At 38.4% G+C, this 20184-nt stretch overlaps 1 protein-coding gene across 1 annotated transcript in view; it reads left to right on the forward strand.

The window, feature by feature from the left end:
* Positions 1-4279, forward strand: part of ARHGAP15 (Rho GTPase activating protein 15) — a 607848-nt gene extending 603569 nt beyond the window's left edge. The window contains exon 16 of the mRNA XM_008542643.2: positions 3915-4279. Coding sequence (XP_008540865.1) covers positions 3915-4098 — 184 coding nt within the window. The 3' untranslated portion in view covers positions 4099-4279. The remainder of the gene's footprint in view (positions 1-3914) is intronic.
* Positions 4280-20184: the final 15905 nt, after the last annotated feature.

The following is a 20184-nucleotide window of genomic DNA, read 5'->3' on the forward strand; positions in this document are numbered from 1 at the left end:
AATCAACCATTTAACTATTTAAGAGTTTATTGAGATAGAGAGTAGGTGAGTTCATATTTGAATAATGAAGTTTATAAGAGCATTAATACATTTTCCCAGACATCCTCAGTTTGGGGGCCTTCTTTGCTACAAGTGTTTACCCCCACTGTCTGTTAGGAAGGAGTCTAATCTACTTTAAATGTTGGTACGAGAATATATTTACCCACCTACCTGAATCATATAGTTAGGTAGTTGGTGACTTCTACCCCAAATTAGTCTGCACCCTCAGCATCCTTTCTAACCTAAAGATTCATTGATTTTTCAACACACAGTGACTACTGGTTGGTTGATATTCAAAACACAAATTGTTAATGAAATATATTTACACACACATACCCACAAGCACACATTTTGTAACAGTGAATAAGCAAGATAGCATGTATTCTATATAATACACATCCACATTTTCTTATTAACTTTCTTTCTTAACTACATTTAATTTTTCTAAAAGTTATTGCAAGTAATTTGATTTTCCCAACTTAGGAAAAAATTCCAAGCTGCCAAGAAAATTTAACCTGCAGTAATGCAAATATAACAAGAATAAAAAACTGTATGTTATTTAGTGGAATCTACTTATAACAAGATTATTTTAAAGGACTCATAAGTTAAAGCTGGTTTTATTAAAATCAAATGGAAAGTGTGCAGAGAAATGGATACAAAGGACACAGATTTGAGATGGAATGAATGTTCCATGTTTACACATGCATAAAAGCACAAAATGAACCTTTGGCCACAGGAAATCTAGGAAACTGATGCACTGGCAGAAATGCATTACAGGAGTCCTCTTCTGTCACCCATGGCTAAGACAGAGAACTGTTTCCCTGAGGGAGGCTCTGACATGCACCATGAGCAGCCTCCTACTCTTCATCCTATTTAAAGTCAGGCTTGGTTTCCTCCTCTAGATTTGGCCCTGCTCTGTATTCTAAGATCAGAGCCTTTGGCTGAGGAGGAAAAATATAAAGAACTCTGGGAAACTTGAAAAATAGTCTAGTCCTTTAGCCTTCTTTCTCTCTTCTCATGGCCTGAGTCCTACCTGCTGTATCTTTCTGGTATACCCTGGAGAACTGAGTTATTCCTCCTGTCACCCAGTTTCCTCCAGATGCTGAAGACTTCTTCCAGCTTCTACCCCCATAACCTCCTGACAGCCTCAACGGTCCACCCCAATAACCAGCTCTTGGACCTCCCTTGATTTCTAGCCACACCTTTGTGAGTTTGGCGCAATTCTGATTCCCAGCTATCCCAACTCTCACGGTTCCTGCTTCCAACTGAAATTATAGCCATTATCAAATAGGAAAATAGGTCTTCAATCCTCAATCTATCTTTATGTCATCCACTTCCCCTTTGAGTCTCCCTGGATCCAGGTCCTAATGTTCTTCTTCTATCTTGTTGTCTAAGATGCCCTCTATCAGTCATTCACCTTCATACTTTCAATGCTCTCTTGCTTTTGATTCTACCTTCTCCATGCCCTATGACCTCTGAGCCTTGTTCCCTACTAGATAAATCTTATCAACTTAGACCTTTGCCATCAGTGAGTAATGTCGTTAAAGCCACTTTTACCTAAGAGGTACTCAAAAAATTGTTGGGTTAAGTTAGGTTAGGTTAGTGCTCTCCAAATTTGCCTTTAACAGTTGTTTTTTATTGTTATTGTGGCAGATTCAATGAAGGAGATAGTATCACAAAAACGTATTGCTTTAAAACCAAAAGAGAAAACCTATCTTCCTTCACTGTGAAATCTTACTAATGACTTTTATAAGAAAGAGGTCTGGAAATGGCTTACGAGAGATCCTAAATCAAGGAATAGGTGTGTTAAAGGCAAGCAGAGGCCCACTCCATTTGCCCTACTCCAGGTTAGGAAGATGTTTAAATCATTCTACAGACTTTCAGTAAATGTCATAGCAAAGTCGCATAGTTTCTTATATTCCAAAAGAAACTTTAAATTTAAAGTCTCAGATAACTCACTGTTACTCTAAAAATATGAGAATCCCTTCCAGAAATGTAGCCATGCCAACAGTACTCACAGGTACAAATGTTCTCCATTTTAAGCAGTAGAAAAATGAAAATGGGAGGTATATTGAATATTCAGCCCAAATTTAAGAGTCATTTTTCCCACAATAAAACTATTGCAACCAGGCTGTCAATCACAATTCTACAGTGACAAATAAAAATTCAGACTGTCTTATGGGGGGATCTGATAATCATGTGGAGGGTGGCAGAGCGAAAAATCAGCCGAACATAGGAGTCATGACACACACCAGGGCCATGATGCTTCCACGGGCGCTGGAACCAGGCTGCCTGGGTGGGAACCTCATCTCTGTGTGATATGGGCACTTTACCATTCTTGGCCTCAGTCTTCTCATTTGTAAATAAGCTTGATAATAGAAGCTACTTCGTGGGATTGTTTTGAGGATCAAATGAGACAATAAAATCATTTAGAATAATACTTGATTATTATTGATATTGATCAGGTCAAGGACATTTTGCTGACCATGAACTTGTGCGGTGGGGAGTCACAAATCCACAGCTTTGGCCCTTCTCAGTTTCTTTCAGGAGAGGGAAGGCTTGGTCTCTTGGTCACAGAAGTGGTACTTTGGGGATTTGTGAAGGGATGGAAGTAAAGCAAGTCTTCCTGCCTCCTCTGGTTGGGGACTGTGGAGGCCCACATAAGCCAAACGAAGGGTCCTCTAAAATCACCCAGTGCTCCAATCTTCCACAACGGACTCTGAGACAGAAGACCCTACTGCCTTTCAATAGGGTGTTCCTTTACCTCCTTTATTCTCTCCACTCACATTTCCCTTAGGTCAGGATGTCTGGTAGAATGCCAACTTTAGCATTTTTTAGCTCCCTGTCCTTCCATATGCTATCCCTATTTCCTTAACATCACTAAAACCTCACTGTTCCTAATTTTAATACAAAACCAAGTAGGCTTTAATTGTAAGAATAAGTATTCTTTCTTTAAATTCTCAATTTATGGGATGGGGCTTAATTTTCTTTTTAAAAGTCCTGCACTGAAACAGACAACGCGTTGCTACCAATAAAAACCACATCCTACTGTTTCATTGGTATGCCAGCTCTCCATACAGTCTTCACACAAGAAAACACTTCTTAGATTCCAATGGGACTCCTTTCCTGTGCAAATGCTACAGGATTCTTCATTTTACTGAGATATGAGCTAAACTGGCTGACCAAAATGAATGGGGGAGACACTTAGAATTTTGCCATACATCTAAATGTCTCAGAACCTACCTTCTCTACAAAACATATTCCAGGTAGCATTTCTCAGGAACACTTTACTCACTGAAGGTAATCACTAAAAACTTTATTTTCTTCTCAGTCCTTATGTCTACCTTCCATCATTAATTATGCATATATTGTTCTATTTTTTGTGTTTGGATTCTTACATATTTTGTGTGTGTCTCACCTGTTTCCTCCATTGACTATAAATACTTCAAAGGCTGAATCTTATTAACTCTCAGTAAATTGGCTGTGCAATTTATTCATTCATTAGTTCCACAAACTTTTATTGAGCACCCACAATGGCCAGGTACTATGGGGATGAAAAGTTGTACAAGGCAATGCATCTTCCCCCAAAAGTCACAAGTTCTATTTCCATACAGTGAAGCATAAAGAGTAGAAGATTAAATAGCGTTGTGGTAGTTGTTCTTTTTCTGGAACTAGAAAAATTTTTTGCTTGTGTTGCAGTCTCCGTTTTGCCAAGGCCCATCACTGCCCTTCCTTTCCTTCTTTAAAGTGAAATTTAAAAAAGAAAAAGAATTCAAGAAGACAGAACTTTATAATTCAAAAGTAGCCACTATTTTGCTTCAAACTCCAATGGAATCTCTCTTTTTTTTTCTCTCTGTCTCTCCTTCTTTCCACAGGATAGTGGCCAAAGCCTCCAAGAACCTCATGTCCACCCAGAGCTTAGGGATCGTGTTTGGCCCCACCCTTCTGCGCGCTGAAAATGAAACAGGGAACATGGCGATACATATGGTGTACCAAAACCAGATAGCCGAGCTCATGCTGAGCGAGTACAGTAAGATCTTCGGCTCGGAGGAAGACTGACAGACAAGACAAGTTACTGAATATGTTCACATCTGTCTCGATGCCTAATATTTTTACATTTCTGTAAACATATTTCTGAAATATTTTTTTTCCTTTCAAGCGACAGATGCCTCGTTTTGTGAAAACTTAATGATGATTTGGTGTTTAAGTTCCAAACATTTGAATAAAATAGTTGACAATATTTGCCTATATGTGTTCTACATTAACCCCTTCAGTGCTGTTCCTGCTAGCACTTCTGGGTGTACATTAGGCATGCTCCACACTATTAAATATTGTACAGGGTACAGCGCATGTCCAAGAATAGCTTTAATGCTGTTCCCGGGCATTGGGTGTATGGTTGCATATATGTAGGTATGTGAGTGAACATGAGTGTGCTTGAGAGAGTTGGTATGTGTACACACGGGTGAACATGCTCACTACCCTGGCTGCCTCAGGAGTGTGCCCACACGCCTATGTGTACATAAGAAGAACCAAAACAGGAGGGAAGGTAGAAATTAATAATTTTAAAGTAGAGCAAAGGAGATCTGGTTCTCAACACATCCCATCCTTCAAGAACATTTTTGTATGTGTAAATATAGTCCAGCTATCCTTGGTGCTATATGGTGAAATTTACAAATACATGTTGAATGGCAATTTTTCTGAAGAAAAATGGCAGTTCAAAACATTTGCCATTGGATATGTTTTTTTATATATACCATTTGCAGTCCCATAAACATACTGTCTTATAAATTAGAAGGAAAATTAGTGCCCTGCAATTTTGATCTTTATATTACACAGGAATTGCATGACTGCTCATTTTTAATGTTAATATCCATTTTGAATCATCATCAAACTGTATATCTTCCTTTTCCCTGGCTGTGTCATTTTATGTAGAATTTTTATTATGCTTCTGAGGATGCTTTATTGGTGAATTACATTAAATCCATCTAGAAAGAACTTTTTAAAAAGGCTTTTTTTCATATGCCCTAAGGATTACTTGACTAGACTTGGATTGCTTTATCCATTTGATGGTTAGTTTCAGTTGTCATGGATAAACAAAAGGGTAACTGTCTAGAATATATCAAACATTGTTTTATTTTGAAAAGTATGTTCTAGCTGAACACATCTCATACCCAGTTTTCTGAAAGTATTCAGCTGATAAAAATGTAGACTTATGTTTGACAGCTTTTTAATCAAATTCAAATGGAATAAATAAAACTAATCCAGTGCGATAAAGAGTAAGTCTAGTTATCAATTTGTTCATAAAATGAAAAATAAAGCATGTAAGTAAAATGTGTGAAGCACGGATCCAAGAGCAAACACTTAGAGCAATACTGAGCTCAGAGGCATAGGCTGTCTGCATAGACGGGGCATACACAGAGAGAGAGTCTGCTCAAGAGACAGCCAGAGTGCAGGCAGCTCCAGCATCCACAGAGCTGCCTGAAGGAGAGGTTTCCCTTGTCCCTCTTGAATGCCTTCATTTTGGCAATGGCGCCAGCAAATCGGCTCAAGGCCAAGAACAGAGACTCAACCACAATAAATGCTGAAGCATGGTTTCATCGAGTGGGATGTATAGGCATACCACAAAGCCAAGGAAAGTCACAAGGCAGAACCCCATGACCTAAAGTCACTGGTAACCGTGAGCTAACAGACTTGCCAGCTTTCAGCTCTTCTTATATTTAAAGTTGTACTTATGCCTTTCAGCAAAACATGGAGACATGAAACAAGAGTTTCTGGCATTCTATTTCAAGACTTCCTCATTTCCATGACATTCGATATTCTCAATTATGTCTTCTCCAAGACTTTAATTACTTCTCTTTCTGAAGGGGGGGAGGAGTAGGTTTAGTAGTCCCAGGATTAAAATCTTATCCTTTCACGTGTCCATCTTTAAAGTAATTCTGGGAGCATCAGCCAGAGAGAAGCAGCACTAACAGCCAGAGAGAAGTGGCACTACCTGCTTTGAGCAGGGCTCATATCCCCTTGTCTCTGCTGCTTTCCAGATTTATAATCTTCAAAAGCACCAGCTTCTTGATTGCCAATCTGATGGGATTTAGCCTGATTCAAACCCCAGCTGTGTCCTATCCCTGCCTGCTAAGGGCATTTAATCAGAGACTGTGCTTCCTCTCTGGGAAAAAACCATTCCAAGGTGCTGAGCCAAAGCGCCCATCACAGGATCTGACTTAAACACAGTGAAGGCATAAAAAGGGTTACACAAAAAGGTCATTAGATTCCATAACACCTCAAAGACGGAGATGATGGTCCCATCAACTGTTCCAAGTTTAAAAGCCAAGATGGTAGGTATACGAGGTTGACTCACTAGGGGGTTAGATTTTATAAAACTGATCAATATTCTCCATCAAAAAGAGAAGAAAAGACAACGAGCCTTTCTCACTCACCTTATTTGAGCCAGGAGCAAGTCTAGGCACTACTGATCAAATATAAAATAATGCAAATACTGCCACACTCTGTAGTTTCACAGACCAGTAAGGGAGACAATCACCTAAGGATTAGTTACAGTTGGATACAAGATCAGGAATTCAGCCATCCTGGTAACCATGTAGCCCCAGCGTTCAGCACTTAGACACAGAGATGCTGAAAAAGTATTTTTTCCCCCAAGTTTTATTGATTAAAAGTATTTTTGAATGAATGAATGAACAGAAGCTAGTACAAAGATATAATAATGTTCAGTGGTTGACAGAGAACCAAATAACAAATTGTTCCTGGGGGAGTCAGCTGAAGCTTCACTGGCAAGGTAACCTTTTCAATCTAATCTTGACCAATGAATAAGATTAACCAGACAAAGAGAAATGTAGAAGACATACTAGGAAGCAGGAATGGCATGAACAGAGTCATCAAAGACCCAACATCTCTAAGGAAAAGTGAAAAGCTCATATGAAGTGCGTGCCTAGTAATTTTGGAGGATACAGCTGGAAAAAGACTTTGGGGTCAGATATAGAACATGATAAAATATTCAGATTTTATCCTGCAGACAAAAGAGATCCGATGGCACTTGTAAAATGAGAAAACCATAAAGAAACTTTGTTTCTTAGAAAGAGACACCAGCGGACAGAAGAAACTGACTACTTTGAGAACACTGGCATTTTCTTGTGTATGTGTTTGTGTGTGTGTATACATTTTACATCTTCTAGGAATGCAACGATAATCGTGTATTTTTAGGAGTATTTAGATATTACGATAAGCAAATATTTTTAAGAAATTATAAACTTAACATAATGGAAGCACAAGTCCAAAAGAGTCTCCCTGAAAAATCAAGCTAGTCCTATTTCAACATGGATTTGCCTACCCAGGATGTGAGGTTGCCCCTCTTTCTTATGCGCTCAAAAAGCTTCTTGAAGATGGATATCTATTCTGTCCTACATGTTGAGAGTCTGACTTTACTTAGCATTTGCCATATGACAGGATCACCATGCCACAGCTAGTAATTGAAAGCCATATGATAGTTCTCTCTATCCAATTAGAAAACAAAGGATCCAATTAAGAAAAATTAGAAAAGCTGTTAAAAGGGAACAATCACTTGCCAATGGTGCTGTCCTTACAGTTTAACACAGCTAGAAATTGACCTGTACTTCTCTATTCCGCATTTATTTTTGCGAATTATAAGTTAATCACCCTGTCAATTCCTAATTAAAAGGTCCTGCAAAGGACTGTCATCCAAAAGGACTGTCACTAAGAGTTCTGGGTCAAATTGCTCGGTTGTCAAAAATGAGAAATAAGACCAAAACAATATCAACTCTCTCCTGGAAAACTCAAATCTTGATACAAAAAAACAAAGACTTTATTCAAACATAATAATCACATATTATTTCCTCAATTAAAATGTTTCATCTTATCTTTAGAAAATAAATGGACATTTTTTCCTCTTGTTTTAAACCAAGGGTTTCAAACTCAAATGGTTACTAAGGCCAGACGGGTACTATAAGTGAGTAAAGAAGAACAGGCTTGAGGCTTTAAGAACTCAAGCTCAAACCCCAGCCAAAAGGGTTGGCTTCTACTTAGCTCAAACTGAGCTTGCTTGTGTGAAAATATGGGCCCAATGTTGCCAGACCTTTAGATCTTTCATTAAAGGCCAGAAATTCAGAAAGTTACAAGAAACCTGATTTTTAAAGGCACTTAGTAAAACACATATGAGCAGACTCAGCTCAAGGACCTCCACTTTTGTGAACCTAGTGTTAAACCTTCCAATGTTGCAAAGCCTGCTCCCCAGAAAATGGTAGCACATGAAGCAAATGGAGATACGTGAATGAGTCGGAATGATGTGTAAGAGTAGAAAATGAACAGACTAAGCACTTAGGAAAACTTGCTGTTTAGGGCGTGGGCAAATTATTTACTCTATCTGAGTCTCAATATTCCAATCTATAAAATAGAATAATACTTGCCTTATCTTACCTCTTAGGACTATCTAATGGAATCATGTGAAGGAAATTAAAACAGGTAATACAGGGGACCAGCCCGGTGCAGGGGTTAAGTTCGCACATTCTGCTTCAGTGGCCCCGGGTTTGCCAGTTCAGATCCCAGGTGTGGACCTATGCACTGCTTGTCAAGCCATGCTGTGGCAGGCATCCCACATATAAAATAGAGGAAGATGGGCACAGATGTTAGCTCTGGGCCAATCTTCCTCAGCAAAAAGAAGAGGATTGGCAGCAGATGTTAGCTCAGGGCTAATCTTACTCAAAAAAAAAAAAAAAACCAAACAGGTAATACACCAGGAACCTATAAGCTGTCCCTACTGGATGTAGATGATAGATCTACAGCTTATTGACTAACAATTAACTTTATGATCTTCTCAAGATGATCAGAAAGAAGGTTGGGACCAGACTCTAAAAAGCCTCGAATGCCATAACAAAAGGTTTTATAGTAAGTCTATAATGAATTTTGAGACCCTAAGAGCTGTTGAGCAGGGAAGTGTCTTTATCAGAGCTGTAAAGATTCTCCTGGAAACTTTGTGGAAAGGAGTTTGAGTTGTGGAAAGGGAGAAATTATAGGTACCATTGCCAGACTGAAGATTATTGCCACAGTACTGTTAATGCAGGTCTGAATTCAGACAGTGGCAGCAGATATGGAAATGCATATTATGGAGCATCATCCTACTGAATTTCTAAGCTTCACCCACCACCTCTTAGTTATGACTGCTAAGTGCAACCCCCATTTGCTGTTACATAAAACTCTATAGCAGGTCCATTTCCAGTTGAATTGCTGGTTTGGGTTAGGGGTTGATTCTGGCATTCTGACAATGATTTCTCATTTGACAGTAACCATCTTAAGATAGTCTGACCAAGTCATGCCCAAGTCAGATGAGCATGCATGCTACCGCCTTCTGCTTCCAGCATGATTCTCAGATGATCATAAGGTCACTTCTCTCTCACCTGGAGCTGATTTCTCCCTCCTTTCTCTTGGGGCAGTATTGCTCCTCTGGCCACCCAGAGGACCACCAAGAAAAATTAGTCCTGGAAAGAGTAATTTTGATTAGCTAACATTTGTTGAGTGCTTGTTACATACCAGGAACTGCACTTTATATACTTTGTTTTGTTTAATATTCACAACTCTATGGAGGGAGGTAGAATTATTAACCCTGATTTATACAAGAGGAAATTGAGGGGGAAAAATAATGAAGTTATGCAAGTTCGTGCCATCAGTAAGTGTCAGGTTAGTATTTGAATCTCAATAATATCGTTCCAGAAGCCCCTGACTAAACAACAATACCATATGCTCACTCAGTTGGGAAAAGGAACTGAAGAAATGTAAGCACATAAACACTCTAAATATTTATACTCCATATGTGGGTACCTGGTTACTCTCTGATTAAAACACCTGATGAGAGTTTCACTTTCATACTGATTTTCATGAAAAAACAAGAAGGATATTATGTATTCCACAAAGAAATATAAGAAATGTAGAGTACCTTTGTTGTTATGAATAGATGGCTAAAAGTCGTTCATGTTATTGCTATTAGAATTTTAATATTTATGTACCATATCATTTTCCTGCATGCTTTATGGACATTGTACTGACCATTTAACTACATTATAAAGAGGAAAGAATGGAAGTCTCTTTGCCCACATCTTTAAAAGTACCTGTTTGGGTCGCTTCTACTCTATGTTACATCATATTATCCTGTGTTGGATCATATTTGTCAATGTCATGTTATCCATCCATCATATCATACTGCCTAATATTGTATTGAAATTAAATCTGGCCTCTTAGGGGTCCCATGCAAGAAGGAAAAATGGGTCCTCAGCAGTCTTCCTCTTAAATATAATTGAAAAAGAGGCAGGCATCAAGACACATTGTGTCTCATGCTGCCAGAGAGTGATCCTGAATTATCCAAATGATGAGAATACAGTGAACATCTTGTACAAAAAGATGACAATTTTCTGAGTAGTGTCGTCAAAATGAAAATGTCTAGCCGTCTTGGTGAGAGACCTGGCAGAGGATACGCCACACACACACGTACACACATGCACACATCCCTTATAGACATATTCAGCTGATTTTTGCTATCTTATCCTTGAAGTGAAGTATGCAAGGTCCACAAAATTCGTACACAATCAGCTGGATTCTATAGAACACTCCTCGTTCAATTAGGAGAGTGCTAAGAAAGCAGTGAGGGAGAGTGTAACACTATGCCCATAGTTGGTGCTCAATATACACATGTTGGATGAGTGAACCAAGACAAACACCCAGAACATGAGTAACATTAAATATGAATATGATCCACCACCAGATTTCCTATCAACTAGCCATAGCAGGTTAAATGTAGTCTCAAATCACAGGCATTTGTACTGACTACTAGTCCTGCATACAAAGGATCATCAAACAGATAACCCTTTAACTACCTCTGTTAAGTCTAACTCCCCAAAAAGTGCTTCTCTCCTGTGGTTCAGCAGCAGAGACACGGGAAGATTTGCTAACCCAACTCATGCAAGTCTAACAGCAAATTCCGACATCCTGCTTCAGATCTGGAACAGTCCGGACATCCATGACACCCAGCAGCATCGTCCACTCATCTCCCCTGCACTGTCAAATGTACGGTTTATGTGTTAGATAAATGCTATAGCGCATAGGCTTTCTGACCAATGTATGAAAATCTCAAAAGCCAAGAAATCTGGCAAATACAAAGCATTGGCCTGAAAAATCCTCACTTTCTTCTGGCAGCATTTAAGCTGACAAGCTTACTTGAGACACAGACACGCACTCACATTTTAAGAGCAGGACTTGCGCTAACCATTCTCACGTCACTGGCAGAATGTGTTCGAAGTCCATATTGTGCAGCATACTTGAAGATGTGTGGATTTTTCCACATCATTTGGTGACATTTTACACAGTTTAATTTCTGCTCTTTATTGCTAGACCCTACCTTTTTTTTCCCTCTCAAACATTCCACCAATGGGATTTCCTTCAGCATTTTAACCCTGGGCTCAGAGTCTTTCGTCTCCTTCAGCATCTATTTGTGTTGCTACTGCACAACTTTGCCACGATGAGTCCGTCTGTCAAATTCCAGCCTCCCTGGCTGAAAGGGAAAGAGCAGAGGTGTTCTGCTGCTAAAGATAGACAGAGATAATGGAGCAGGGGCCAGCCTATGGGGGGATGAAGGAAAGCCTTAGGACTCCAGCAAGAGGTCACCATGGAAGGCTCCAGGGAAAATTGGTCCAACTCGGGATGTCCCGTTCCCTCAGCCTCCACACAAGGCCAGGTGAAAGGCTGCTTTTAAGTTGGAGGGGGTGAAGAATACAATTGAAACCAAAATTGGTTTGCGCTCACTCTTTTTCTAGCTATCAGTTCTAAGGTCACAGTCACTAAAACTGGAAACTTAAAAATGACTTCAAAAAGGCAAACGCTAACTAGATTTCACACTGGATTTCATTTTACTTGGCATTACAGAAAGAATGCAGGTATTAAATAGACTGTTTCCTGTATACAATAAGGTTAATTAGTAGTGAGGGATGGAAAATCAGTGTAGACATAACTCTTTTCGACAGGTATCAAAAATAATCCCCTGATCCCTACAGACCCCAGCTGCATTGAAAGAGGAGCAATATAAAAGATTCTTTAAGCACAAAATTTTCAAACATTCTCCAGGTGTCTCCAGTACCAGTTAAATAGGCCCTGAGCCCCCTGTGCACGGGCTGGCTCCGCGCGCCTGTCCGTTGCTCTAACTTCAAGTCGCAGCGACTCACGCTGAATTTGGAGGTGCAGCATAAAGGCTCTCCATACAAAAAGGCTGGGATTGCAAACGGAGACGGACAGGAGAACAAAAAGAATATATTGCCGCCTGAATGGGACTTCCCTAAGCTCCTTATCAATAAGGTTAATAAGGGTCTATGCAATTTACTGATCACTAAGATGGAACAGCCCTCTTCGCTCTCCAAATCTCCACATTGGCGCTGGCTTTTAATGCTTTTCGTAGCCAATCACGTAAAAGCCCCTTTGCCCTGCACCCCAGAGAATAAACTCCGGTTCACTCTCCTGGCCTCTATAAAATCTCTGGTCCGTTATTACACGTCTACCTGCCCTAGTTAAGCAGATTAATAGTTATTTCCTAGAATTTGATCTATGAGGTTCTTTGTAATTGAAGCTGGAGTGCTCAGATATTTCTTTAAAAAAATAATGTATTTCTGAAAAACGCATTCCTTTTTTCTGTGGTTTAATTTTGTTATCCTCAGTCGTATGCATGATATAAAAAAAAATTCCAAACTTCTATCTCCTCTATAAAATACATGTCATATCAAAAAGGTGACAAGAGGGGGGAAAAGTAATTAGTGAGTTCACAGAGTTCAGTAGAAAAGTTAAAATGGAGTAACACATTACTTTTTATGTTAAGATTTCACAAGACAAATCTTGCCTCTGTTTTAATTGCATGTGACCCTGGCAGTCCTACTCTGAAATGAAGTGCCGTAAAATTAAAGATGACAGACGCTCAAAACAAGTCTTGTGATCTTGATTAGACTACAAAGACCACACTCTCTCTCTGGTGCAACTCAGATATCATGGACTGTTTTATTTGGGGAATTGCTTCATTAATGCTTTCTTTGACTAGACATGTTTATTATTAAAAAAAAATACTGAATATGGTGATATCTTGCATAACTAAATAATTCCCAAAAAGCAAGTTATAAATGAGAGGTGTTTAAATCATCCTAAGACCTAGTATTTTTATAAATACTTACAAATATATATATATGGATGCACATGTATATATTATATATCCATCTCTGACACATATATTACCTCTTCTAACCTAGGGATCTCTATTATGTCCTGAGAAGCAGAACAATTAACCTGTCATATTTCCTTATAGCCATGTAAAGTTTCCCAGGCCAACAGAATGAACAGAAATATACATTATCCTATAAAAACTATTTCTGAGAACCACTCTTGGAATTTTAAACTTTCCAAGCATAGTTTGAGAAACGAGCTGGATTTGACTTACACCTGATTTTTCAAAATTGTTGCCAAATCGTTCTGCCTAAATTATATAGGACATAGAACAGACGCTTTTAAGTCTTACTTCTCCCTTGTTCAACAAAAGTACGGAGTTGGGGGCAAGTCCTCGTTGTATTATGCTCTAAGTGTCTCCTCTGCGTATGCCCACAGCCCAGCTAGAGGACCTGCTTAAGTCTCTTAAACCCTGAGTCAGATCTTCATCCTTCCCATGAGTAGATCAGATAATTATTCATCTCTAGGCTCTTCTGCACTCTATTTTCTATGATCCTTTTATTTTGTCCTATTTCAAGGACACTACTTTCAATTCATGTATTTCATTTTAGGAAATAAAAGTATTTGTGCTGGTTATATGGATGTTACTCTTCACATGGATATGTGGATTCAATCTAGAATCAATCTGGTTTCTAGAGTTCATTTGTTTATCGAGTGTCTGTGATTCCAGAAAAGTCTTTCTATATATCTGTCTCAATTTCTTTAATTTTAAAATACATACACAATTTCTTCCCTATCTAACAAACAGGGCTGTTGAGAGAATAAAATATGACAACATACATAAATAGTCTTTGAAAAGTGTAAGAGATAATGCTGCCTAATCAATAGTATTTTTAGCACCATTATTCTATCAATGGTCTTCAGCACACACAAAAGGGTTGTTCATTTACAAGCCAAATGATCCTTTAACTTATAAGACTGTGTCTTCAAAAAGCCTACACATACTTGCCTTTAACGTGGAATCTTGGTCCTTATAGAGTTTTTCAACACTATTTTTTCAAATGTTGAAAATGAGTGTCAAAAATCCTTGGGTGTGGGATAGGTTGTGTCTCTCATCTGAGAGATTTTATTTGCCAGAAGAATCTGGTATTACCAACATCAGAAAGTGTTTATGAGAATCTAGTTGAGCACAGTACTGAGAAATTGCATTATGCTAAAAAACTGAAGTTACATCTATTTCTTTTCTCTCAATCTCTCTCTGCCTCTCTGTCTTGGTCTTTTGCTATCTCTGTGCTTCTCTTCTGTCTGTCTCTATTTATTCCTGCTTCCCAACCTCACATGGAGAGCAGGAATCTTAACCTGGGATTCAGGCTTCCCCGGGCTCCAGGCCTTTGACAGATACATGAACTCTTGGAACTTTCATGCTAGATTGTGCATTTTTCTGCAATCAAAGTCTAGAGTTTTCATCATATTCTCAAAGAGACCTGTGATTAGGAATTACAGCTCTATATTCATTTCCCAGCTTGTCAATACTACTACCTTATGTTTGAATTAAACCTCAGATGGGTCACTTTCAACTAAATCCCAGGGTCTACCAGGCCCTGAGGAGTCTCCATGGCTTTTAGTCTGACTGCCTGACAGGACAGGCTGGTCCAAGGAGTTAAATATAGATCCAACAAAATCAATTAGAACACATCAAAAACTGAAGATTCACTCCTTAAAGGAACTCTCATTTAACATTGATGAAAAGAGTAAATAGGGGTACCCATGAAATTAAGATACATTACCTGTTATTCAAAGGAGGATATTTAGTATTTTTAGTAACATAAGCAGTCCAGTCTCACAATGCTTACATTTAAACTGTGCCAGACACATGTCCTGTGCCTGCACAGTACTTCTGCACCATTAGCTGCCACAAATCAAAGGGAATGTCATTGCTTTTAATAGGATTACATAGAACCCAGTAACAAGCAGGAAGACTAGCTTTAGACTGAGTACTGGCCAGTAATTTGGATGTTTAACTAAATGATTGGCTGCCAAATTGACAGGTCATCCACACAGAACTAGCCACTATTCCATGAATTTTCATGACCAGGATCACAATGGTTCATTTGCATGTGTGAAATTCTGCTGTGAAGCTGGCTTTTGAACTGGCTAGCTCAGCCAAAGATGTGTTTCACAGTGCCATGCATTAGTGCCCCAGAAATACCATCACATTGAGGCTAGCATAGATCTTCCCAAACCCTTCTATTTAAACATGATCTATAGCTAGGAGGACTGATCAACAAAGATGGTAATGACTGGAATGTAAAGAAAACAGGGGAAAGTCAAAACATTAGAAAACTAAGATTAGTGCCAAAAATGAGTATTTGGATGAGGAGAGAGGTTAAGTCTGTAGGTCTCAAGAAAAGTTTTGCATTTGTGTATGCCCACTGCTAAGCATCACTTCTTATGAAGTGAGTATCCAGTAAATATTGGATCAGCATGTAATCAGGATTAACAAATAGCTGTTAACCACCATTTCTGTATAATATAATGAGACAAACACAAGGACCACAAACACAAGCCCCATGAGACAAAGTCTCTCCCTTAAGGAATTTACGATCTAGTCACAGGTGAAAAAACATGAGGCAAAAAAATAAAAATCATAATAACCTACATTTATTACCAACTTACCATGTGCCAGTTATCTTGCAACAAGACTGTGCTATAGCAGTGATGTAATGAATATTTCAAAGATGAGGAAATGTAAGCTTAGAGTGGTTATATCATTCCCCGGGGGAATGGAGCTAGGAAGTGGCTTTGAACCAGGTAGTCTACCTTTAGACAAATATTCTTAGTTCCTCCATATCAAAGAGATAAGAAGCCCAAAATATATTTATTGCAAACTTATAATAGAAATACAATATAATTATCTAGTAATATAAAATTTAATAATTGAGCACGGGAATATTTATGTGATGAAAGATTATGAAGACGTTTAAAATCTATTGTGTATGAATACCATGACAAGATTCATTTAGCTGAGGGGAAAAAAGGTTATGATACGTACAGTACGATGCCATTGTTGTTATATATACTATAATATGTATGTACACACCCAACAGAATATTAGCGGTGGTTATCCTTGGGTTGTGAGATTATCAGTAATTAACTTTCTCCCATCGTGCCTGGCGCATCCCCAAGTTTTTGCTTGGAGCATTTGTTACTTTTATAATTAGAAAAAGCCCAAATACAATTTTAAAAATGTGTAAGTGGTAATTTAAGATTATATATGGTAATTGATACAGACAATAAGATCTGAGAAATTTCAAATGACTTCATGTTAAACAAGGGCCTGAAGGAATCAGGAGAGGCTCCAGGATGGCGATAGCTCGTGATAGAAAGGCAGGTAAAGAAGGAAGAAAGGCATCCAGGCAAGCATGTAACATAAGCAAAGACCCAGAGGCAGAAATTGGAAAAATGCATTTGGGGATTAAGACCTGTTTGCTACAATGAAGAGTTCCAGCAGAGGAAGGATCAGAGAAATCATTGACCATTGACTTTACATCTTTTGTGGATCATCTTTTGAAAGGTAGAACTAAATAAAACTTGGATGACCGTATGTGACAACATTTCTAAGACGCAAAAGCATAGAGCACCAGACTTGTCCTTTGGCTTAGACACCTGGTTAACAGGCCAGCTTCACAGTGGAATTTCACACATGAGAAGATAGGTAAGGGCCAAATTTGGAAAGGCCTGAAATGCTGAGCAAGTTGGACTTTATCCTGAGGGCAGTAGGGAACCTCTGAAGTTTTAAGCAGGGGGGTAATGAGAGCAAAAACGTTTTAGTAAAATTAATCTGACAGTACTGGGTAAGTGGGTTGGAAGGGAAACAATCTTTCATATGCTCTTTTCATATGCTTCTTTATGTTGATTTTTTTTTCTGTGAAGATCCTATTTCTCTCAATTAGGATTATAAACTCCTTGAGAAGAAAAACTATATCTTGTATTTCTTTGTATCTCTGGCATTTCTGAGCAATAGAGGAAGCATTAAACAGTTTTTAAAGGTGCCGGTTTTGGATTCAGAGTCCTCTGTGGGACTCCCATCTCCTTAAAGGAGTAACCCGATCTTTCTAAACCTCAGTGTGTTCGCCTGCAAAATGGGGACAGTAATACCCACTTCTTAGGACTATGGTGAAGATTAACTGAGAATGTGAGACTGTGTGTACAAAGCCCTTAGAGTGGAAGTATGTACTAGGTGGTATCTACTGTTCCGGCAATCACTATCGTGCCCAAAAATGTTATCAAGATGAGTTTGTTATTGAAGATGATGACGTTGATGTTTGATTTTGACCCTCTAACTCAGACATGGAGTGGAAGAGTGTGAGTCAAATATAACTTAGAAGCCAATTACTCTATGGGCAAGGTTGGACACTGGAAAGATTCGAAAGGCAAAGATTGAGCCCACTGAACCTAATATGTGCAGAGCCAAGCTGGGTAGGGGTTTGTAAGCCAAAACAAGTCTTGAGCAAGTTAAAAAGAGATAGCTGGCTGGCATGGGCTTGCTGTAATAATAAGTAGTGTTTGTGAGAGGAGTGGACCATATTCCCATGCACAGGAATGAATGATGGCTGTTCTGGCAGCAGCTCATCCAAAGAAACCTTCCCATTAAGTTTATGCTAACCAATACTATCACATCACCTAACTTCACAGTGTCCCCTACATGTTGTTAGAACAGGCAGATACCTCCATGGCTTAGATTAAAATCCCGAGCTCTTTGAGAGAGAACAGATTCTAAGTCTTAGACAAGAAATGCACAAGATGACTCTGGAGCAGCTCATTGTCCCAAAAGACAAGAAAGCCATCAATGTGACTGTGTCAAAAGGACACAAGAGGCAAATTGAAGAGACTCCTGCTGCCCTAAGATGGGATAATTTAAGCACCAAAATGTATAAAAATTGCAATGGATTGAAAGATATCAAATATATTTTTAAAAATCAAGTAATAACACTAACAAAAGAAATAAAATTTCACTGCTCACCAAAAAGAGCATACTTAGAAAACAAAGCAATACTCTGAAAATTGATGTATAAAGGAAACAAACCAAGTTTTTATTCTGACTCTCTTGTATCGTAGTATTTTAGGATAACCAAAGAATTGATGAGGAAATAAGTTTTCTAGAATTCCAACTAAGAAATGCAGAAGGAAAATTTTACACATACTCAAAAGTAGATAGAATAGTATAATAAAGCTCCAAGTATTCATCGCCTAGTTTGAACAAGTACCAACATTTTTCTAATCTTATTTCATCTCTCTGCCACTTTTTTTTGCTTAAGTTTTTTAAAGCAAATCCAGACATCATCTCATTTCATCCATAATTTTTCTTTGAAGATACCTGAAAAGCTACTGTTACACAGTCATAGCATCCGTAAATTACACTGAAGTTAAAATAAAACTATATCCGATAGAAGTAGCTTTTCATTAATTATCTCACCTAACCATCTAATCAACTCATGGAACATTGAAGAAGTATAAAAGGTGCATCAGTTTTCATCAGCAAGGTTGGGGGAGGGTACCATGACTGACCACTACTCTCAAAAATGGACTTGGTACCTAAAGAAGCAATAGAGGCCACTAGAAATTATTCTCATGGACCCAAGTTAACAGCCTCTGATGCATTTTAACTTACCCGACAATAGTGAGGAGCTTTATTTACCTTTCTAAGTAAATCTGGGACCTGAGAATATTCTTGCTCTCCCCACCACGAGGTGACCCTCAAGGATATCTATGAAGCAATTAAAAAGAGAGGTCAAAAAAAGGACAAATTTAATCTCATAAATTTTCCTTCAGATGATCTAATCTCTTCTTTCCCCTTAGACGAGTTATTTAAAACTTCCACTCTACAGAGAACAGATTGGTGGTTACTACAGAGGAAAGGGGTGGGGGAGAACAAGAGGAGTAAAGGGACACGTGTGTGGTGATGGATGGAAACTAGACTTCCGGTGGTAAACACTATGCAGTCTATACAGAAGCCAAAATATAATGATGTACACCTGAAATTTACATAACGTTATAAACCAATGTGACTTCAATAAAATAAATAAATAAAATAAAGTAATTACTGATTAAAAAAAACCTTCTAAGAATAAATCAACTCTCCCAGGTGAGCACAAAGGGACTTACAGAACTGCCCTCTAGATCCATCAAATTGATTTTTTTGTTAGCTTTTAAATTCTTCAAAATCCTGAGGAAGGCTTCAAAAAAAGCCTGCAGCATTACAGTTGGTGCTGTTATCACTATTATTCTGGCCAATATCTGTACGTTTTAAACTCAGCAGGTTGACATTCCAATGAATTGAACAAAATGATGTCTCAGCAGTAAATGAGAGAAAACATGCATCTACCTATGTTAATGTAAAATTTTATTTTTTCCGTTGATTCAAGTTCATAATTTCCGTCTCAGTTTTTTTTTATCTTATGTTTTCCATATCATGGATACAGCTTTAAAAAACCCTTTCTTGCCTATTCTTATTTATCTCTAAATTTTGTTCTTTGTCTGTCTTCCATATAAAAAACTCTATTCCCAATCAGTACTGAAAGACAAAACACTGTCTACATACTTCCAGAAAAAGCAATTTCATACATTTCTCAGTGTGCTGATAGTGTCCAACCTGAAGGTCTGAATACCAGACTTTTACACAGAAAGAGAGGAAAGGCAGCCACATATCCTCTACGAGACAACTAGAAAGGTCATTTCCCTTAAAATATTTTCCCTGTTTTTATGGTGTGAGGCCTGAAATTCACATAGAGTCACTCTGTGGAGGTAAATGAGAAAGATCTTTCAAAATGAAATGCGTTACTTGTTAATGGCTGGCGTAAGGCCCACTTTACATTAACATGGCAGCCCAGATTGGCCTTTCTGACCAGGAGGCAATAAGGCTGCTTCATCTTT

Source organism: Equus przewalskii, chromosome 17 (assembly GCF_037783145.1).
Source record: "Equus przewalskii isolate Varuska chromosome 17, EquPr2, whole genome shotgun sequence".
NCBI lineage: Eukaryota > Metazoa > Chordata > Mammalia > Perissodactyla > Equidae > Equus > Equus przewalskii.